The sequence below is a fragment of the Ochotona princeps genome, chromosome 4 (assembly GCF_030435755.1).
Source record: "Ochotona princeps isolate mOchPri1 chromosome 4, mOchPri1.hap1, whole genome shotgun sequence".
Classification (NCBI taxonomy): Eukaryota; Metazoa; Chordata; class Mammalia; order Lagomorpha; family Ochotonidae; genus Ochotona; species Ochotona princeps.
The window spans coordinates 35,322,428-35,346,359 of record NC_080835.1 but is presented as its reverse complement, the minus strand read 5'-3'; the positions used below and the strand labels follow the sequence as shown (position 1 = coordinate 35,346,359).

The following is a 23,932-nucleotide window of genomic DNA, read 5'->3' as shown; positions in this document are numbered from 1 at the left end:
GGCCATCTTCATGTACATACACATACATACTGATATCATAAAATAAATTGTGACTTACACATCTGTTTATATGCCTGTTTCCATCTAAAAGTTTATTTAAAATATATTATTGATCCAATGTACACATTTGTTATACTCTGTATGATTGCATAGATTCCATTATAATTTATGCACTACAATTTTCCATCAACACTTTCTTGATGTTTTCTCATTTCTATTTTTTCCTAATTAGTGTTGCAATAGATATAATTTGAACCTAAATATTAATCTTTTGTGCTATGATTTGTACTATATATTGTTATCAGTGAGTTGCTGGATTTAGCAATGTATGCTTTTAAAATTACTAATATTCACAAATATTTTGTAAAAGAAACATTTCACAGAAGGTGGCTAGGAACTCGCATTTACTTTTAACATATTGGTTACTCATCACTATGTCAATTAATTCCATAATGATGTAAATTTTTGCTGATGGTATGTTGGAGCTTTCAATTGACTGGGATGATACTCTGCTGGCTCTGTCTTCAGACCAGAGAGGGTATACCTAAGAAACCGTTGAACTTGACTGGACAATAAGATGCTGGACTCTATGTTTGGTATACGCTTGCAATGGGGGAATCTCAACTGAACTTGAGCTGGGGTTATGCAACAAGGTGGAGGAATCCACCATGGTGGGAGGGTTTGGGGAGGGGTGGGGAGAACCCAAGTACCTATGAAACTGTGTCACATAATACAATGTAATTAATGAATTAAAAATAAAAAAATTTTTAAAAAAAGGAACATTTTCTATTACTTTTAATATTTTTATTTATTTGAGTTGCATAATGAGAGAGAAAGAAAAGGATACAAACACATACACTCAGAATTTCTGTGTGCTGATTTACTACCCAAATAATCTGCCATCTGCCAGAACTAGGCTGGCAAAAGCTATGAGGGAGCTCTCAACCCAGGTCTCCCTCCTGGGCAGCAGGGACCCAGCTGCTGAAGCCCTCACTGCTGCCTCCCAGCAGAAGGAAACCAGAATCAGGACTCAAACCCAGGCACTCTGGTGAGGGACACCAGCATCTCAACCAGTGTCTTAAATGCTGGTCTAAATGTCTTATCATTACATGTACAAGTTATGCATGGAAGCCACATATAACAGTATTGCAGGTATCTGGACCAAATCAGTGGAACAAATATTTTTATGTAAAAGATGGCGTAAGTAGTTTATATAAATATAGTGCTTAAAAAATATATTTGAATGAAAAAATGTATGTTGACACAAAAACTGTTATTATCTCTACCCTAAATCAACTTCAATCAGCAGCACAGGGAGTATTTTTGAGAATAGACAGACCTAGCCTTTGAGCAACATAGTGTTTTAGTTTTATAGTCACAAGACTTCACCAATACACCTAGTCTGTTATTTCATTTTTTACAATCACTCTTGTAAATGAGCTCAGCAACCTACAAGATTTTGGTTGTTAAATTTGCTGGCACAGTGAATGCAGGAAGCACTCATGCTGTGAATTTAAATGCATTGCTTTGGGCCCAGCGGCATGGCCTAGCGGCTAAAGTCCTCGCCTTGAAAGCCCCGGGATCCCATATGGGCGCCGGTTCTAATCCCGGCAGCTCCACTTCCCATCCAGTTCCCTGCTTGTGGCCTGGGAAAGCAGTCGAGGACGGCCCAATGCATTGGGACACTGCACCCGCGTGGGAGACCTGGAAAAGGTTCCAGGTTCCCGGCACTGGATCGGCGCGCACCAGCCCGTTGCGGCTCACTTGGGGAGTGAATCATCGCACAGAAGATCTTCCTCTCTGTCTCTCCTCCTCTGTGTATATCTGGCTGTAATAAAATGAATAAATCTTTAAAAAAATCTATAAAAAAATGCATTGCTTTTTCCTTTCCCCTCTTTGTTCTTTGAGGCAAAGCACTGTGTAGCACAGATCATCCAAGCATTTGATTTTCCCTTTACATTACACAGAATCACATTTTGTGGCTTTGTGGAAATGCCATGGAAACTGATTAAGGTGTATAAAAGGGAAAAGAATAATATTTATTATTGTGCCAAGGAAGATTTAGTGACTAAAATTTTATGGAAAGCCATTAATAGGAAAATATATACAGGTGTACAAACTTTCTTTCTTTTTAAATATTTGCTTTGTTTCGTGAAAGGTAAAGTTACAGAGAAGGGGGGGGAGACAGAGAAGTCATCCATCTGGTAGTTCACTCCCCAGGTAGATGCAACAACTGGTTCAGGGCCATGCTGCAATCAGGAGCCAGGAGCTTTATTGATGTGGTTTATTTATTTATTATGTGGTTTCAGGGTCCCAAAGATACAACCATCTTCCATTGCTTTTCCAGGCATTTTATCAGGAATCTGGAACAGAAGTAGAGCAGCTGGCACTCAAAAGAGAGAACACCCATAATGGATATCAGCATCACGGGCCACCAGCAGCTTAACTGGTTGTACCATGATGGCCCACAACACATTTTTTTTAAGTTTAAAAGGAAATGTTGTAGAATTTAAACAATGTATTTCAAAATCAGTTAGCAGAATTCATATCAGACAACTTAATATTGGATAGTGCAGCTGTACGCTAAATTAAAAGGAAAAGAATCTAGAAGAAAAACAGAAAAGGTATTTTTAAAAGATTATTAGTGTCTCCCTTTGTTAGTATCTGTATATAGTTTTTTGACATTAAACAATTCTGCTATGTCGTGGCCACTTTAGAATTCTTGTATAATTGCTATGGCATGTGTGTTTGCATGCCTGTTTTATATAGGCATGCATGTCCTATTTGGTAGTACTCAAGATCTTTCTAGTTTTCCTTAATTCTTTTCAAAATGGAGAATAAATAATATATACCTCATGAGAACTAATGATAGAATAATTAAGGGAAAGCTAAGACTGAAAAAATCTGAAGGACAAAAGTAGAAGTGGTGACTTGAGACAGGAAAGATTCCTATATATTTACTACTTAATAATAAAAGCATAAACATAGATATGAATAGGTCCATGTTTTTATTAGCACTTACTGTACTACAGTTCTGTATAAACATGTGAGATTATTCCAGAGCGTTTTGCCCGAAGACGTAAATGTACATTTTTGTTATTGTGATGGCATCACCAGAGATTCCATGATTGTTGTTGTTTTTCAGAGTCTACCACTGAAGAAGATTCCATGCAAAGCCAGTGCACCCTCGGGCTCCTTTTTTGCTCGAGACAATACAGCAAATTTCCTGTCCTGGTGCCGAGATTTGGGAGTGGACGAAACATGTCTATTTGAATCTGAAGGCTTGGGTATGTATTTCCTGCTGATCAAATATTGAAATTATTTTTGTCATTGTCAGAATAGCCATTGCTAGGTTTTTGTATAGTGCCATTTCTTATATTACTTTTAAAAAGAAATAGAAGATACCTCTTTTCCAGTCCAGTAGCCATTCTACAAATAGATGTTCACCTTTAAGTATTTAGGAAGCCATGGAGTGAAGGGTTGAAGGACAGAAGTGCAGAGAGATTACCTGCAAAACAAGTATAATAGAAACCTCTTGAGAGATCTAACAAATGTCCACCTACACATTTGTAGATTTGTATAATCAAGATTGGTCACATATGGACAATTAGCATCATATTCTAAAATCCTGAAGTGCCTCTGTTTGCTAAAGAACCTTCATACAGAAGAAAGTCCTTATTAATGGTTTGTTAACTGGTTAACTTCTTCATGGCATGACCTTTCATTACAAAGCATTTTTAATTCATTATTGAAGGCCAAGTAATTTGCTTTCTTAGTTATGAAAGCAAATATGATCTAGTATCAGTTTTCTCATGACTGGTGATTTCTTTTGGTATCTGGGCAAATAAAATTTTCACATTGAATCCTAAAAGTAAACATAATAGTAAATTTTCTTTACTGAGATATAAGCATGGCTCAACATTTTTATGTGTGCTTCATGCACATTATTTCTTCAGATGGTTTTAAAAAAATGCCACTCAAAAGTTAATGCATTCCATTCCGAACTGTAAAGCCTGAAGACACTTACATAATGATCTAGGAGTATGAATAGAGGCTCTGTAGTATATGTAGTCATGTCAACAAGAGATTTGAGATGGTTTGTTTCTTCATTGTTTGACAGATAAATTGATGTTACACAAAGGAAGTCTGATACTTTATACATACATGTAACTATTGCATATTTTAAGAAATATCTGTTCTATATTAAAGCTTAGCACATAACATGTAATCAACATCTACTTATCTATCTAGAAAGTTTAATACATTTTTCAAGGTTATAAAATAGTTCAGTCACTTTTAATCTTTTGAGCACCAAACAAAATCAAACAATTAGGCTTTCTAATTTTTTTGCTCAATTGAAATTATAGATTTGATATTTCTCCTGCTCAAAACAGGACATGAGGTGATATATAATAGGCCCTGGGGACAAAGGAGGGAGCCAATATTGCAGCATTGACTTTAGGATTAGGCGGAGAAAGGAAACAGCTGTGTCCAGAGTTGTTCATGCTAATCAAGGACAATGAGAAATGCCCTTTCCCCAAGGTGAACCTTGGATTTTTCTTATGATTCACTGTGGGGGAGGAAATGACTGATGTCCTTAGACTCTGTGGTTGCAGAATTGACTTTTCTTGTTACAATAACACTGTGTACTCTGCTTGATGTCTTTCACACTTCAGGTTTGAAAGTGTATTTAGGGCAGGTTTTTTTTTTTTTTTATTCCTACCTCAAGATTTCATTTCAGTAGCACACAAGATGAAGTGAACCCTTTGTGTTCTAGTGTTTTGAACAGCAAATAAAATGAAAAGATGCCCCGATGAAGAGGAAAAAAAATGTCTTTGAGTGTATGATGAAGCAGATCTGTACACTGAGTGTGTGTGTGAAGAGGCTTCTGTATTTTGCCCTTCAAAGGGCTTTGCCTGCATAAAGCCTCCTCCTCTTTGTGGCACCTGATATGCTACCCTGTGCAGTGCTTTTCCTCGTACAATGATTTGTCACAGGATCTTGATTCGGACTCGCTTGACCTGTTGTCTTTCCACATAGGATCTCCATAGAAGGGAGAAATGTAGTAGGAATAGATTGAGAAGTATGGACAGATGGACAGAATGTGGACACCCCATGTTCCTCTCTCAGATTTTTGTCCGTTTGTCTTTTGGAGACAACTTCTGACGTCACACATACTCACACATAGCATATAAGCCTGCAGATACCTTCTTTTTTTAACCTAAATTTATAGAATAAATGTGACACTTTAAAAATGAATACAAAGAGCTTTTTGTTCATGAATATGTGTCCATAGGTACCCCCCATCCCCCATGATTCCCCCACCACTGGTCTTCCCCATATTATTACTTAGTATAGTCCTTCAGCAACAGTCACAAATCCACCATTCTGCTATTTAAGTGCATCATGACATTGTAGGTATAAACCATGGTAGAAAGTCCAGCATCCTATTGTTATATTTAACATATATCATATGTTGAAGTCCTCATTTTATTCAGGAGTAGAGATGCATACTGCAATGTATCTCCACAGAAACCTTGAGAGATAATGTCTCTTTTGTGAAATGTCAGTCCTTAGATCCTACCTTCACTCTATCCCAAATAATGTCTCAGGATAAGAGTATAAAAAGTAGCCAAAGATCATGTGCAGCCTACTTACTAAAGATTTATAAAAATAGACTTAAGATACAAAGAGGCAAAAATTGAAAAATGTTATATTTGCTATTAATGAGTGTATGGAAAACCAGGATCTTCTATACCTTGCAAATGAAAATTAGAAATTGGTTTTCTTTCATTAGAAGACATTATGACATTATATTTCATACACCTCAGAGGCATGTAGACTTGATTATGTTTTAATACTCTAAAAATTTATTTGAAAGAGAGTGATACCAAAATTACCAATGAAACTTTTTTAAAAATAGACACAAGAATCTATGATATTTGTTGGTAGTTAGATAATACATAGTGATCCATAGCTATTAAACAAAAATAATATCCTTGAAAATATTTTAAGAATATGGGAAAATATATTTTATGAATATAAAGACACATATTTATGTCATGCATATAGCAAAATTGATATTGCTAACTTGAAAAGGTGATAATTGAGTTGTAATTGTATTTAATTTTATTATTTAAATTTAGGTAGCAAAAGCTTATGCATAAAATTTGATTTATAAGCAATTCATATCTATTTGTATTATGAAGCAATTGGACCAATACGTGTGGGAAAGTAATTGACATAAAATTTTATACCAGAGCAAAATAGAAGGGCTTTTGCACATTGTTGAGGATAAATTGACACTTTAATGATTATGGGATTTCATACTGCCATGATAAATAATATACATGTTTGCATGCTCTCAGGAGCGTGATCTCTAGCTTTATGCAACATGCATTGCTTACTCTGAGAACCCACTCTTCGAACTGTGCATAGAGAAATCAGTGACCGGAAAAAATATTCTTTTTCATGTCTCTGACTTATTAATTGTTGACTTCATTAGATTCCTTGAAATTATCTGGGGGTTTGCCTTAGGTTAACAAAAAAGTACATGAATATCTCTTCAATTTAAAAGTTTGTAGTTTTCCACGCTATAAACAAAATATTCCCCAGTAATTATTTTAAGATAAGTGAACTTTCAGTTGAGAAGTTAAAGAAAAATGTTAAGAAAGTTCTAGCTATAAAAACATTTCTATTTTCAGTTTCATACAACTGTAAATTGTATTATTCTGTATTAATAATATAACAGGAAATGTTATATTTTCCAAGTGTTTGTGTAATTAAAATTCATGTAAAAGTAATGCTGAATATTTTATATGATTTACTTTTAATATTTAGATTAAAAGCAGAGATTTATGACTTATTTCCAACCTAAAAAATGTTCGTAACTCCCATGTCATAAATTTAAGGTTCTTCTCTGATTGTTTTCCAGCATGTTTAAGCAATGAACATTTTCTTAAATTAGTGATGTGTTGATTTATGATGTTTATTGTTTGTAATTACACTGGCACAGTGATTTAGAAAGTGTTAAGTTCATTCAATTTTTGTTCCAGAATCGTATTTACTTTGCTTTACATGTATACATTCTGGGGAGTTGGAGATTGGGGGAAAACAAGGGGGGTATTTCAAAAAACACTTTATTCCTTGCAATAATTGTGTCAATATCACTATGTCATTGGATAATTATAGGGTTTGAAGGCCTGTGACTACTCTTCACCTATTGCTCTGAGAGAGAATCTACACACCAAGTAAAGGGTTTGCTCTCTGCTGTGTAGCATGCGAATGTGTGTCATTTGCCTGAGTGTAACTTTCCTGTTTTGACTTTGCTCTGTGTTTGTGGTGTGGTGCTGTCTTCTTTTGATGCTTTAGTCTGATAAGCATGGTTTTCCAACAGCTTTTGTTCTTCTGAACAGAAGCCAGCCTTCAGATTCAAAGGCAAACGTCACCTAACTGCACCATTGGCTGGGCGTTGCTGCAAAAAAGTGAAATGAATTATAGGTGAAATTATAAACATTAAGGTTTTCCATTTTCTATTTCAAAGTCATCTATTGCATCAGAAAAAGAATCTATGCCTATCTAGCAGTGTTTGTCTTGTCCTGACAGTTGTCTATACTGAGGACTTTGAGTATGTTTGTGAAACAAAATGTTATTGTTTTTATTAGCATTGATTTATGATAAAAAATGTCAAGACATTCAGGTTTGTGTTACTTATATTCAATTTACTTCTTTCCTGGGATCATCTTCATTTAGTTTTTTTTGTGTTTTGTTTTCAAAGCTGTTTCGTGAAGCATTGATTGATTAGCATCCTAAATCATTTTTTTAAGTTTCATTTGATTTTTTTTCTTTTCCCTTTTTTCCCTTCTTTTGCTTTCCCCCCCCCCCCCTTTTAAGATTCATTTATCTTTATTGGAAAGTCAGATCCACAGAGAGACAGAGAGAAAGATCTTCAACTCACAGGTTCACACTCCAAGTGGCCCCAATGGTCAGATCTGAGCCAATCCAAAGCCAGGAGCTTCTTTTGGTCTCCTACATGGGTGCAGGGGCCCAAGGCTTTGGGATGTCATGACTGCTCTCCCAGGCCACAATCAGGGAGTTGGAAGTGGAGCAGTCAAGACAGGAAACCAGCACCCGTATGGGGTACTGATGCCCGAGAGACAAGGACTCCAGCGACTAGGCTACAGCATCGGGCCCCAAAAGTTTTATGTCTTCATTTGCATTTTTTATTTCGAAGACAGAGAAAGAGATGAAGGAGAGAAACACAAGAGGCAGAGACAGATTTTGTGTTAGCGGGCTTACTCCTTTAATGTGTGCAATAGATGAACTGGAAGCCAGGAGCTCCTCTCAGATCTTTATTTGTCTGGTATGGACACAAGGACTTGGCCCCTCGCTGCTTCCTGGCAAGCAAGCACATTAGCAGGCAGCTGGATTGGACTCAGAGCTGTGGCTTAAATCCAAGCTAGGTCTTAACCACTGTGTGAAATGTGCTCGCCATCAATTCTGTTCTTGGTTTTGAACTCAGGAATCATTTTCAAGTATATTCATTGCCCTATGCAAAGAGAAATTAAAACAGAATAATATTTATACTGAGAGGCCAACGACTGCTTCAAATGATCGTGTATGAAGGACTTGATGAAATCAAGGTCTAAACAGAAAAGTAAGCATTTCTGTTCCAGCGTCATTTTTCACTGTGGTAGGTCTTTGATAAGTTAGAGTTAGGTTCTAAATAAATGCAAGCTATGTACTGCACACATGCATCCACATGTTGTCCCAACAATGATCACTTTGTAAATAAGAAGTTGAGGCTTTGAGAATTAAATCACTTGCCCCAAATTACATAGCTTTTAAATACTTAAGATGTGAGTTTAGTTCCCTTCACTCCAAAGGTCGTCGCTTTGTGTTACATAAAGTTACGCATTCTTTGAGTTAATCTTTGAAGTTTGTAGAATCATTTCAAAAATAAGTTTAGCAATGAAGTATAAATATAAACCAATTTAACAGGATTCATGCCGCTGATTGTTGATCTGCAGGATAATGTTTTAATCTACTACTTTAAGGTCAGTGCTGGGGGTTAAAAAAAGGCTGTTTCTAGTTCCAGGATATTCTGTTAACTTCCTGGCAGAGGCAATTAACTACATTCTATTATACTGATCTTTCATTACCAATGAAATTATGAATGCACTTTCTTGTGTGTAGTGTTTAAATGGATGCCATTTGTATTTTAGATTTCTTTGGCTAGGAATTTGATATTCACAAAAGAAGCATTTAAGGCGTTTGTGAGATTCCTTTCAGTTGATTTTTCATTCTCTTCAACTGCAGACCTGCTTTATTGCCCTTAAAGGTCTATCCATCATTGCCTCTGTATTTAAACCTACAAAATTCTGTGAGGGTCTCACTCAAAGTGAGAGGTCTTATAGAGCCCCTTCCTTCCTTCCTTCCTTCCTTCCTTCCTTCCTTCCTTCCTTCCTTCCTTCCTTCTTCCTTTCTTTCTTCCTTCCTTTTCCTTCTTTCTTTCTTTCTTTCTCTCTCTTTGTTTTTTTTTTCTATTTCTTTTTTCATCCCTCCCCCCTCCCTTCCCCCACTCTCGCTTTTTTCTTTATAAAAGATTTGTTTATACTGGGGAGTCAGATTTACAAAGAGAAGGAGAAACAGATGGAAACACCTTCTGTCCACTGATTCACTACCCAAAAGGTTGCAATGTCCAGAGCTGAGCCCATCCGAAGCCTGGAGCCAGAAGCCTCCTCTGGGTCTCCCACATGGGTGCAGTGGCCCAGTGCTTTAGGCTCTCCTTGCTGGCCTTCTCTGATTACAAGTGGGGAGCTGGATGGGAAGTTGGGCAGGCAAGAAATGAATCAGCATCCATATGGGTTCCCAGAGTGTGCAAAGCAAAGACTATAGCCACTAGGCTACTGTACAGGGCCTGGAAGAGCTTATTTCTTTATTTTCTGGACCAGTATCTTTTGTACCGCATAGATCCTAGTAGGCAAGAAATAGTAAAAATATTTGTTAAAGGCTAATACAATACTTTCCTAACTTCCCCTGTACTCATTATCATTATCACCACTGTTGTTCTTCACAGTTTATAGGGTGTTAAACATACCAAACAACTAAATATTATTAGCAAAATTAATGCAAGAATTATAATAGATGTTTAGTTATTATTGTAATATTGATCAATGCAAAGCTCATAGCCTTCATTGTACACACTGGTCACCTGGACAGCATATTGAAACGCCATGGATTAGTAGGACTAAATGGAGGCTAATAATTTAAACAAAATTGCATGTTGCGAATTTTGCCGGTTTGGCCTATGCTTCAGTATCAAGGAAATAATGTTAATGAAGCATTCACTATACAGTGAATGATATTGTATACATTACATTATAATATCAGGATGAAAGGTCAGGATATGTACTAAATATTTATTTCATTTTTTATTAAAATCTATTTCTCTATTCTGTGAAGTTATATAGCTATTAATTTATAAAATGTTCAATATTAAATAGTACTTGGCCAAAGCTATTTTTAAAGTCCTTCCTAAAGAAAAGGATAAAAATTAGTTTTCTTCGAAATTACTAAGAATATTACAACCTCTGATTGCAAAGAAAACAGCTTAATTTTTCATGCATTAATATCTTAATTCATCTTTTAAAGCAATGTATTTGGCTAAACTATACATTCATGGTCTAGTGCACTTTATCCTCACAGATGCTGTGACACTGAAACTCTATACTCTGCTTTAGTGGAAAAACTCAATTTCTATTCCTGGAGCTAGCAGCATTCCATTAGACATTTGATGCCCGTGAGATTTTTATAGAATCTAGGTTATAAGATTCAGTCTCAATCCACATAGCTTTGAATGAGAATCTGTGTTACTTTTCCCAAAGGTATTCTGTGTTATGCTTTTTTAAAAGATGGTTTTGACTTTTTTATAAGTCAAAGATAAAATGGTTTACACAGTAATTACCATTGACTTCAGAACTTTTATGTGTCCACAAAATATTTGAGGAAATGTGATCAGTAGCAGCTTCTTTCTCACTGACTCCAACAAAAGACCATCTGAATGTTTTGTTTTTAAAAATATATTAGAATATGTATTACTTAGAGTTCTTTTGTGTTCTTTCGTTTAGCTTTTTCAATATTAAGAGAAAATATTTCATGTATTTCATGTATTTCATGTATTTCATAGGTATGAGTCTAACAAGATAGTCGTACTTCTTTCCTTCCCTCAACCCCTCTTCCATTCCTTCTTTTTCTTTAATTTTTCAATAATATAATTTCAATTTACTTTATAATGCCAGGCTTGATGTACCACTAACTGTAATGGTCAACAAGCGAAAAATAGAAAGAACACTGTTTTGTAAGAATATAGATAAGCAATAATCAAACCCAAAGATGTCATTTTTATTAACTACCACATAAGAGAGAAAACATAAATATGTCTTGTATTTTTGCCTCAAGCACTTCACTAAGCACAGTCATCTCCAAATACTGTGACATGTGAAAAATATTTACTATTAAAACTTCATTTTGAATACAAGTTTTCTTATTTTTTGAAATGATCAGTGAATAAATACAATCATATTTAAATTGTTCATATATAACTCAAAACAAAGGCTATGGGTAATCCCAATATAGTAAAAGAAGTTTTTAATCATCCTTATAAAGCTATGCATTTGATTATGTACTCTCTGAAAACATGTGGAATACATAATCAATTTAGATAATTTTTTGAAAATGAACTCACTTAAATTATTTTAAATGATGGAGGAACACTAATGGCAGGTGTTTGCTATTTTAAATAATGACATATTCTAATATAATTGTAATTAAACTTTGCATTTAACACAAATCCTCTTGTTATATAAATATATACTTATATATAAATATATTTTTTAGATTTTCTGTATTTGCTGCCCAAAGTGACCTTTTTATTATGAAACTGGATTAACTCAGGACCAAGTTACCTCTGATACTTTGTAAATGAAATATTTAAAATGTTTATTTTTATAGTGCCACACTGGGTTGTATGTTTTCATATTTTTTCCTTTATTTTCAGTCTTTCTTCCACTGAAATAGAGGAATTTTCTTGAGAAATGAGGCTGCAGAAGAGGTTCAGTTGTTTTTCCTTCTCTAGACTGGTTATTTTTTTTTTAAAGATTTATTTTATTTTTATTACAAAGTCAGATATACTGAGAGGAGGAGAGACAGAGAGGAAGTGGAGCTGCCGGGATTAGAACCAGCAGCCATATGGGATCAAGGAGAGGACCTTAGCCACTAGGCCATGCTGCCGAGCCCTAGACTGGTTATTAAAAAGATGAATCATCACTTACTCCTTTTTGCCTGACTGGTTTTATGATAAGTCCATGGTAAATTTTCAGTAGCAAGTCGCTCTACACATCACATTGCATTTCTTCTATTACCTACAGTATTTGTCTCCATGACAAGCTTCCAGTGCTTACGTAACGCTCAGAATATGTAGCATATATTGGTTAAAGACTTTTGCGTGCTATGTGATTTTTTACAATTGCTTATCGACGACTTATTGACACGTTTGTTCATCCCACTAGTAGTTTTTACATTTTCACAGTTTCCATCAGAAAATGCATGAAATGGAATCCAAGCTCCCAAGGTTTAGCCACTTACTTCATACAGTTTTTGTTTAAGATGAGCGTGTTAGCAGATTCTTAGACATCTTTTTCTCCCTTGTTTTTATGTTGTCCTCCCCATTATGCTTATTTTTGTACCATGGAGATGGTAAAAATAAAAGTCAGAAACAAAACAAATTCAGTATACAGACAGAAAGGTTGGTTTTCATTTATTTACTCTTGCTTGATGTTTGTTATTCTCTGTAATTGGTGACTATGTTATGCTCCATGCCTATGTTATTTTGTGCTAAAATGGATTTAATGTATCAGACTTTGGGAAGTTGATATCATTGGTAGTGTATTTGAAAACTGTGGGTAGTCAGTGCTTTTATTTTACACCTCCGTCATTGTGGCTAACCTCACTAGGGCCCTGTGACAATTCATTAATAGTTGGCTGAAATTAAAATTTTCTATTGCCAGGAATGGAAATATTCTATAATTCAGATTTTAATAATCAATTTTGTGTTAATAAGCATTATTTATGGAACAAAATTTTATTTTAATATTCAAAAGTGGTATTTTAATAACAATTAATAAGTAATATGGATGTCTGTCTGAAGTCAAATGAGATTATATACAACCCTGTAACAGTATTTTTTCTGGTTACCACATATCATGGTGCAGGTGGAATAAATACTACCCCTACCATAATTTGTAGTGAGAGCAATTAGGATATTTAAATTCAGCAAATGAAATAATACTGAAAAATTGTATTGTTACAAAATTTTATGTTTAAAAATTTTTTGTGTGTTTTTTGAAATTTCTTTTTCATTTTTTATTATATTTTTTACAATCTTTACATAGTTAATTGGGATAAAAAGTTTCAAGGGCTATAGGAAAGTGGGTAAGACTATGATTTCCATATTGTTTCCTTCATGTATCTGAGTAAAGGGGTATATTGAGAGAGAAACCCCACCCAGTTTCCCACCCACCCCAGGTCCCGGATGTGGGGCATGCTCTGAGATACTTGCTCAAGTGGTTTTGATAGTTCACCAGTTATGAATCGCTGCCAATCTCTACACTCCAAGGAAAACTTAATTCATATTTCTATTCTTAAAGTTCATCAATATGATAGCATGTTTTATTCAAATATTAATTGTGTCTTTTAAAGGCCATTCTTACTGCAACATATTTTTCTAATACCAGCTGTCTTTATTCTGTGCTAAATATGACCACATCTTTGAGATCTCCTCATCCTTGTTAGTATGAGTAGTACCAGCTCATCTGATTGGCTCAAATTAAACTATAACTTGGCAACGTTATCGGGTTCCTCAAACCTATCAGTAAAACATAATTATTAGGTAATTAGATTATGTTAGAATATGAATATAATTTCAAAGAATAGTCTTGTAATTTGTTCATAAGGTTGACAAAGCTTGTTGGTACTACATTGGTGCACATTTACAAAATCCAGTAAGTGCAAACTTTTTTCTTATGAAATATTACTAAATCAGGTTTAACTAGGAAAGGATGTCAAGTTTCAGGGTCTTGTTTAGCATTTGCTTTTGTTTGGAGTATAATAAAGGGTTGTGGTATATAATTATCATTTTTACTCATGGTATTCTTTCTGCTTAAGTAAATGATGAAGGCAGATGTGATATACTACAAAGGCCAATCCTTGTTTCAAAATCTAGTGTATGTCATGTTTTAAATATCTATTGATTATGTCATAGTTATACCTACATATACACCCAATAGTGAGGCATTAGTATAAGTTAATTGAAAAAAATTTCAGAATGCATATTTTGAGTGAAAATAGTAAGATGAACAACTTCGTGAAAAGATATCCGTGTCTTATAAAGCATGTTAAGCCATCAGTGGAACTAGGTGTCTTGGGAAATATAATGAGTGCTATGAATTTCAGAATGATGCATTATTATGGAACTGTTTTACAGTCCTTGTCTACCTCTTCCTTATTTTCCAGTCCTCCACAAGCAACCAAGGGAAGTATGTCTCTGTTTGTTAGAACTGGGACGAATTGCTGCCAGGTAGGTTGACAACTGCAGTTTATCAAAGCAACACAGAAGCGCATGTTTGTCATCATTGATGTTTGGCCTGGATGCTAAGAAGCTACTTATTCAAAATGATCATCCTGATGGCAGTGTTTAAACACCTCGTCTCAAGTTGAAACAACTTTAGTTTTACTTTTGAGTGGAATCACTTTTAAATACCCTTCTATTTTGATTAGAGAGAGATGGCATTGGCCTGCTAGGGGCACGTGTTTTGTGCTTTTTTCTGAAGATAGTACAAAGTAATTGCAGTGGACAGTCTAAATGAGCAGATGAAGGGACCTTGCTTAGCCTCTGTGTTTTCCTATGTGTTATTTTAAAAACTGTAACACAAGGCTTCTGATGTTCTTTGAAATTCAGAGAAAGAGGAATAAAGATATAAATATTTAAAGAGGTAAAGAGGTTTTTGTCCCAAATAAAAATTTAGGATTGATTTTTAAATGTGATCCAGAACTGTCTCTAACTTTAAAGTTGAGATCAGATGAATGAGTAATGTAAAGTGACAGCCAGCACTAGGTCTGTGTTCTCAGGTAGAGAATTTTTTTTTAAATAAAGATTGATGTATTTTTTATTGGAAAGTAAGATCTTACAGAGAGTAGGGGAGACAAAGAGAAAGATCATCTGTCCCTGAATCACTCCCCAAGTCACCATTACAGTCTGAGCTAAGCTGATCTGAAGTCAGGGACCAGGGACTTCCTCTGTTTCCCAGGCGGGTGCAGGGTTCCAAGGCTTTGGGCCATCCTCTACTGCCTTCCCAGGCCACAGCTGGATGGGAAGTGGAGTAGCCAGGACATGAACCAGCAAATTCAAGGCAAGGATTTAACCACTAGGCTATTGCGGAAGCTCCATCAAGTAGAAAATTTGTCCAGAAAAATCAAAGAAAACAAAATAGGATTGTACACATGAACACATTTCAGTATCGCTAAAAAATTTGCTGCCAGTGAGCAGATTTTTCTATCCAACAGAAAACAAAAAAGAGATTGTTTCAAGGTACGTAAATCATGTAGTAAAAATGACCTGACTGGACTGAATGCCTTGCATTAATTTTATTGTGTCACGATAATTGGATGTGATAAAGATTGTTTTGATTTTTTTTATTTTTTTTTAATTTATTCATTAATTACATTGCATTATGTGACACAGTTTCATAGGTACTGGGATTCTCTCCACCCCTCCCATATTCTCCCCCCATGGTGGATTCCTCCACCTTGTTGCATAACCACAGTTCAAGTTCAGTTGAGATTCCCTCATTGCAAGCATATACCAAACATAGAGTCCAGCATCTTATTGTCCAGTCAAGTTCAATGGCTTCTTAGGAAGACCCTCTCTGGTTTGAAGGCAGAGCCCGCAGAGTATCATCCTGATCAATTAAAATTTAAGTTCCAGAATCTCACTTAGCACTTTGAGGTCACACCATTCCCAAATAACTGTAGGAGAGCTTTGCTACTTGAACAATCTATTCATCTTGCTTCTGAAAGTTAGGATATACAAGCAAACACTCAGGAGTTGTTCTTCCGCTAGAATGAACATGAGGTTGTTACTTTCCTCTCTTTTAGTTTATAGTCTCTGCATGTTTTCTGTATTTTATTTGTTGTTGATATTTTTTATTACATGAGTATTCTGATTAAAAATCCCTTGAACATGAACATGTTATGGCCATGTATTCAAAGTAAAGCAAGCTATTCAGTTGCAATAGGTCTTTGGGAAGACTTTTTCTTCCAACTCTGGGTTTGGCATAAATTGACCCTTGCTTAGGATGTAAAACAAAGCATCTTGGCTGATTAAAGGGAATCAATATGGTCTTGTTAATTTCAATGTAAAGTACCACAGCAAGTACCCACCTCCTCTCCAAGTGTGAATCTTGGCTGCTCCATCTCTTACCCTATTATATAGCCTTGTGAATGGATGCAAAACATTAATTTTTAAAACTGCATTATAAAGTCACTAACAGATAAAAGGCCTATGCAAGGAATAATGTCACCTTTACATTATTTAGTGTGTAGCTTTGACCTTTTATTTCTATCCACTGAAGTACTACAGAGTTGTGTGAATCTTCAATGAAGAGGAAATTATACTTGTTGGGCAAACTATGCTTGTTGATGTTCAACAGCTGAATACCAATTGGATAGATTGAAAGTATTAAGTATAAAAATTTGTTCAAGATTCTCTCATTATATTCATGATCTTGAGTTTCTACTTCCATAAAATTTTAACTGTGCTTTTAAAACAGAACCCAGTAAACCCAAATCTCCCGAAGTTCACCCTATGTTGAAGCGTATTAATTAAAATGGAAAAAAGAAAGATTCCCTCCAATCTACTTGACTCTAATATCTTCTTAAGATATATTAAACCTATATCTAAATGCTTAAATTTGTTCTCCCTGCTGTTCCTACTCTTCTGTGGAGGAACATGAAAATTATGTTAAAACAACTTTGCCAAAACTGTGTTCTCAAGAATCACAACGTTAATTTACACACAGAATGAGGTGATCTTGACCTTGACAGAAACCCAATACAATCTTGTAAATTTTGTGTTTTTATCACTGTCAGTGATGCTGTCTTGTAGTTTGTTCTAAATGCTTCTTTCTTTAGTTTGCACAAATGTCATCTAACTATCATTAACAGCATTTTGGAAATGATTCGCAGAATATTTCTGATTCGCTGCTCTGATGTTCTGTCTGGGGACACTCGCTGAAGCTCTTTGAGGCTTGTTGGTTTCTCTGAGCTCTGAGATAGGAGGAATGAGTACACTTAATTTTGTTCTCTTATGTAAGTGTTCATTTTATTTTCAACTAAATAGAGTTATTATCACAGGAGGGTTAAGTCCCTCTTTTAATATTTCAAAAGAATGTAAGTTACTGAATGTAAAATGTTTGTTTTGTGAAAACTAAAACACTCAACCAAAGCAAGTCAGTCAGACCTCAGATACATTCAATGACAGTGCTTTCACGTTCATTCCTGAAAGAAGAAAACAGTTACTATGGATTTCACATTGATATAGACTGCAGACTTAAGATGGTTTCTATGGCAATACTAAAACAAAAATGACATTTTGACGCCATGCATAAGCAATAATCAACATCAAAATGGTGCCTTGATTTTTAGTAATTCATTGATTTAAAAAAATTGTGTTGACTCAGAATATATTTACTTTGTGACAGTTTTATCTGTCATTTCAACCCATGGCCTAGTGAAGAAAAAGGTTATTTAGATGAAATGTTTGCCTAAAGAATAAGTAATTAGCTGAAGTGCTAAGAAACTTACATGCTTTTCTGTGGCTTGAATTTTTCCTATTACAAATTCTATCTTTAGCTCTAAAATAGAACATAAATGGAGCAAAGTACACTTTGTAACCATCTGTAAACTCCGTTATGTGCATTAAAAGGGAGGATTTCTCTCTATAAATGTTGTCACTTGGAACATGGTAAAACAAACTCCAGACACTATGTTTGGAAGCTGTACCATTCTAAATAGTTTGAGTAATTTTTTAGGATTCAATTCAATTTGAGGACTCAACTATTCCATCCAGTCCCATGTGTGGCAGCACCAGAAAACTGAGGAGTCCTTTTCTAAAATCTCATCATGAAGGCTTGTCATAAAATCCTTACCCTTGTGTTTGCTGTTTTAAATAAGAGAGAAAAAAGTTACTCTTTGTGTATATTCACACTGCTCTAATATCATTGTGGGAATTCAGATATAAGGATTTGGTTTCTATAGATGTAGCTCTCTTGGTATGTTTGTTCTGAACCTTTATTCAGTTTGAAAACAGTTACCCTTCTAAATATCTAGAATCTTGTAGCTAGAAGATTGGATTCCAGTATAAATTTGTGAAAAACTTAAAACAAAACAGAAACGAGAAGCAGTATAGAGAACACAAAAAGACCCTATTGGATAAGTTGGCTTGCAGGTGCAGGATCCCAACCCAAGGGGAGTTTCATGATTTACAGCCTGCTGATGTCTCCAGACAGACAGGAAGCCAATGAGTTGTGTTTAAGCACATTTCAAGACCAACTGACTGTGCAGCTTGAAGTGTTCAAAAGCCAATGTAAGCAGAGATTTGAGGCCTACTGTTGCTTTTCAATGGTCAGTGGCATAGTCAATTTTCAGCATTCTCATATAAAGAAAAATCTATAGGGTAAGGATGTGTAATTTTGTTTTTAATTTTGTTCAAACTTAGCCTACTTTGTTCTAATTGGACATGAAGTCAGGTTTTTTTTTAAAGATTTATTCATTTTTTTATTGCAAAGTCAGATATACAGAGAGGAGGAGAGACCTTCCATCCGATAATTCACTCCCCCAAGTGACCGCAATGGACTGAGCTGTGCTGATTGGAAGCCAGGAGCCTGGAGCTTCATCTGGGTCTCCTACATGGGTGCAGGGTCCCAATGCTTTGGACTGTCCTTGACTGCATTCCCATGCCACAAGCAGGGACCTGGATGGGAAGCAGGTCTGCCGGGATTAGAATTGGCACCTATATGGGAGCCTAGTGCGTTCAAGGCGAGGACTTTAGCTGCTAGGTTACCACGCCAGGCCCGCAGGCTTGTTTTTTTACTCTTGTAACATGCTTATTATTATTTCACTTTGTACAAAAAGGATGAAACTATTCAACCTGTTCCTTAAAGTGGCATGAATCAATTGAAATTCACAAATTGACCATGTTTTCCAATTGATTTAATCTATACTTTCAAACATGACATTTCAACTTATGCTTCATTTTGAATTAACTGTAGTTGCTACTATGTTAAATTCATTTAACCTCACTACTAAATTTACTTTTTTTCTACCTTAAGAACATTTAGCATACCAGATTCTATACTGTGACAGAGCTAAGAATCCAAGTACGTCCATGAAGATTAAAAACAGCTCTTATTGCAGTTAATCTAGAAAATCAGGATCAAAACTGAGTTTAGACACAAATTGGCACCCATATGGTATTCCAGGACTTGCAAGAAAACGATTAGCCAAGTGAGCTGTTGAGCTGGGTCCTCATGGAATATTTTTGTGAATTAACATTAGCAGTTCTTACATTGAGATATGTATTTGGATATTAATAAACAGGAAATTATTTTTATATTTAGGCTTGACAACATTGTTATATGAGAATAAAAGATTTTTGTCATCTTTAAATGTTAGCTGTTAGGTACCTAGATATGTACTGTGCTGTATACCCAAAGCTGGGACTTCTATGAATCATGCAAATAGTGGCTTTTGCTAATGCAGAATCTGGACACTAGCATGTTTCCATTGTCTTATTAACTGATTAAAACACATGAAAGATTAACAAGCGATTGCTCATTGTTTTAGTTTATGATGACATAGTGTATTTCAAGGAAAACATTATGCAGATTGCAAATTTTCCTGGGGTGGTAATACTTTATTTAAATTATATCTGTTAAAGCTGTTTTTACTGGCTGCTGGTGGAGCTTTTTAACTCTCAAAGGACACATAGTTTCCCTTCTTGCTTTCTGCAGTTTGGAAACAACAACTCCCACAACAAAAACTTTCAGATGAGATGTCAGTTCCAACCTTCATAACCTAAGGTTCAGGTTGACAGAAATGTTCATCGGCTCAAGAGTTGAGCCAATCAAATATCAGTTTTTAAAATAAAGTGACTCAGAGTGTCATCCCCTTGGAATGCACCTGGGGAGCAGATTCCAGCATATAAGAAAAAGTATGCTGACTTTATCCTTCTATGTAAAAATGGATAACACTTTATGTTATTGGGGTTGAATGAGTAATGAAGCAGAGAGGTCTGGAATTAAAGCTATTAAATAACTTCTATGAGGATAAAACATCAAGAATGGAGAAGTTGCTTCCCTGTAGAAAGGTAATACAAATGTCAGTTAAATTAAAAGATAATTAAAATAGGACAAAAATGCGAAGTTTTGCGTGTGGTGATTGTGTAGTGCAGAATTCAATCAAAAACAATAATATTGTTAACATATTCATATTCTGTCTACAGGATTATTTACTTTGATTACATGGCTTATAACCAAGTTTTAAATATTGAATTGATTTTTTTCCTTTCCTTTCTAACATACAATTAGTTGATTTAGATGGCAATGAAAAAAAAGTGTCATAAAAGCAGTAACTTGCATTTGAGTCCTTACCTTGCTAGTAGCTATTTACAAGCCCTTTCTGGTTATGTATTGTTATCAGTTAAATTGAAGATACGGAATTGATGATGCCCCAAATCCTTCACAAATAAATTTTAAATTATCTTTGGCCTCCTCAGATGTAGTTGATAGATATCTAGGGTACCAGACCTATTTTAATTTGAGCTTAAGAAAAATGTGATTGTAAGACATAAGAATGCTAAAAACAACTGCAAATCACCAGTATTTCTATTTGAACTTATATGGCAAGTGTAATTTACAACGCAAAATTCTTAGTATGGTTTGCTTAAAATTATTTCTGTATCTCCCCTGTTCACCTGTTTGCCCAGGAACAATCTATCTACTCTCACTATTTGTAAGAGCACAATCTTTGATACTGTGTAACTGTAGTATATATTGTTTTGGTCCCCATGAAATGTACAATTAATAGTGAATTTCCTCTGTTGAATCATTTAAAAATGTTTGTTGTTCATAATGCTGTTTGTAAACTGGACTCTACTTCTGAGATCCTCTGATTTTATTTCTGTAATACATTTGCTTACAAAATAGAACTTTGTTTATAGCACTAGTATTGCTAAAGCTGGTAAAGGTCATAGTTGGGCTAACTTTGATATGATTGTTCTAGTTATTGACCCATACACTGAGTATTTTTATGGTTTTGTAATATATATGTGATCTATGCTTTCATAATGTTTGCACATATATAAGCACAACAGATGTGTAGTTTGTCCCTGCTTCAAAGGTTATCCATTCAAGAGTTTGTCATTTAAATGTCAGAAAAATTGGTGATCTTTATTAAGGTAAACAATCTGATCCTCTAGTGTTCATAATCAAAGGAATAAATAGCTTTTATTATCATTGTGTTTTATGCATGTATAGTAATCTGATATCCTTTAAAAGGTATGGTGTGGAGCCTCCGGGCTTGATAAAATTGGAAAAAGAGATTGAACAAGAAGAAACACTTTCTGCCCCTTCTCCTTCTCCTTCTCCTTTGTCAAAGTCATCTGGCAAAAAGAGTACAGGAAACCTACTGGATGATGCAGTAAGTAAAACTGGCAACTTGTCATCAGTAGTTGTTTCTATTAGGCGTATTCCACCAATATCACAAGTTTAACCTTTAATATTTCAATTTCCTTGAAAGTCATTTAATACTCTTATGAGAGAGCTTATAGTTCTACAATTTATTTTGTAATTCTTTTTTTTTTACTTCATTTTATGATACAGTTTCATAGGCTCTGGGATTCCCCCGACCCCTCCTCATACCCTCCCGCCACAGTGGACTCCTCCACATTGTTGCAGTGGTACAGATCATATCCAGTCATGATTCCTTCATTGCGAGCATGCACCATGCACAGAGTCCAGCATCTTATTGTCCAGATAAATTCAACAATTTACTTGGGAGACCATCCCTGGTCCAAAAGTAGAGCTGGCAGAGTTGTTTCAATAAAACATCACTTAATGCTTTTCCACATTGTCCCTGATTGTCACTTATTTTTGCTGAACAGTATTTATAACTTCAGGAAAATATATCACTTCTCTGAACACTGTATTTGAGATACTTTATGCCTCATTGTTATGGCTTCATGATTCTGGTTTTACAGACACGAAGCCTGAGGCCTGAGATTTTAAGGATCGTCTAGAGAAGGAAAATAAGTGTACGACAGAAAAGAGGACTCTGATTTTCTAAGCGTCTGTGATTCCCAGGGTCTATCATTGTTTTTGAGTGCTCTCATGTTTGAAAATCCGATTTCCTATTCAGGAAATAAAAACTCAGAAGTTGATTTATTTTCAGAGGGAGGGGGGCAGAAGAAGTTTATATTCCAACACAGTTTTGTATGACTTTCTGAAGGCCCTCTACTGAGCAGAGTGTTTGAGTCACAGTTCAGAGCAGTTAGGAAATATTTTAGTGCCTTCACCATCATGGAGAAGTAACAGTGTAGCAGCATACAGGACAAATTGAAATGCTTGGGTTACCAGTATTATCTGTCAGATAGTTCTTAGGATCAACAGTGGGTTTGATTTTTTTTTTTTTTAAAGATTTATTTTATTTTTATTACAAAGTCAGATATACTGAGAGGAGGAGAGATAGAGAGGAAGTGGAGCTGCCGGGATTAGAACCAGCAGCCATATGGGATCAAGGCGAGGACCTTAGCCACTAGGCCACGCTGCCAAGCCCAACAGTGTGTTTGATTTTATTTATGCTTATCCTCCAATTTGTGTATATGTTGAACACAAATGTGACAGAAAAGTCATTAAAGGGCAAAAACTATGAGTGTCTGACTGTTGTTTATGTAAGATTTGCATTTATGGAGTTGTAGTTGCTTTGGAATATGACAGAAAATGGCAGCACTATCGATAATGGTAATATTACTAGATCGAGATCTGATATGCATGCATAACAGATGATGAAAAACCAATACCGATAGTGACACCAGCTATGGACAATGTACTCCTGGACCGTGGTTGGGATGTCTTTAGTGTCTTAGTTGGAACGAGCAGGAGCGATGGCCAATTTTGAGTAGAAGCTATAGAAAAAAAGAAAGAGAGATTTTTCTCTTTTGTCCATTTTTGCATCTGATACCATAAAATACATAGCAGATTTATACCTAACAATTTGTATATGAATAGTGGATAATGATCCATTATTTGTGAGAGCTATCTCTTTTCTCTTCATCATTTTTTTCTAAGTAAACTTGAGGGTAAGATGCTACCTTAGTCTTTGTATTTTTCTGAGACTCCTCCAAATGTTCTCAGTTCTTTTTCTGTCAGCTGTTGTCTCCAGTTGTAGTCTTCATCGCCTTTGAGTCAATGTACCAGTTGAATGAAGAGTAAGTAGGTGGCCAGTTATCGTCTTTAAGGCCAGTGAGCAAATTCATGAGTCAGATGAATTCATTTAGTCATGAAATTATGACATTTCATCCTTGCATTTGACGCTGTCGGCCGATTCATTCTTAAAATTTAACTCCATACATCTTCCTGTCACAAGAGTGATCAAACTAAATGCAACTCAGTTTTTATTAAATTATAAGTCTTAGCTATGAGATCTAGAGTGAATCCCAAACTCATTGTTGTGTTCTATTGTCCCTTCAAGCCCTGCCCTACAGTGTTTATCAGCTATTTATGCTTCAGACTAATCCCTGCATCTTTCTTTTCTCACCATG

General features: G+C 35.3%; 1 protein-coding gene across 2 annotated transcripts in view; it reads left to right on the top strand.

Moving 5' to 3' along the window:
* GAS2 (growth arrest specific 2) overlaps positions 1–23,932 on the top strand; it is a 129,532-nt gene that overhangs the window by 44,741 nt on the left and 60,859 nt on the right. For both annotated transcript variants that reach the window (XM_004585448.3, XM_012927073.3), the window contains 3 exons: positions 3,146–3,287; positions 14,572–14,635; positions 21,672–21,813. In XM_004585448.3, coding sequence (XP_004585505.1) covers positions 3,146–3,287; positions 14,572–14,635; positions 21,672–21,813 — 348 coding nt within the window. The remainder of the gene's footprint in view (positions 1–3,145; positions 3,288–14,571; positions 14,636–21,671; positions 21,814–23,932) is intronic.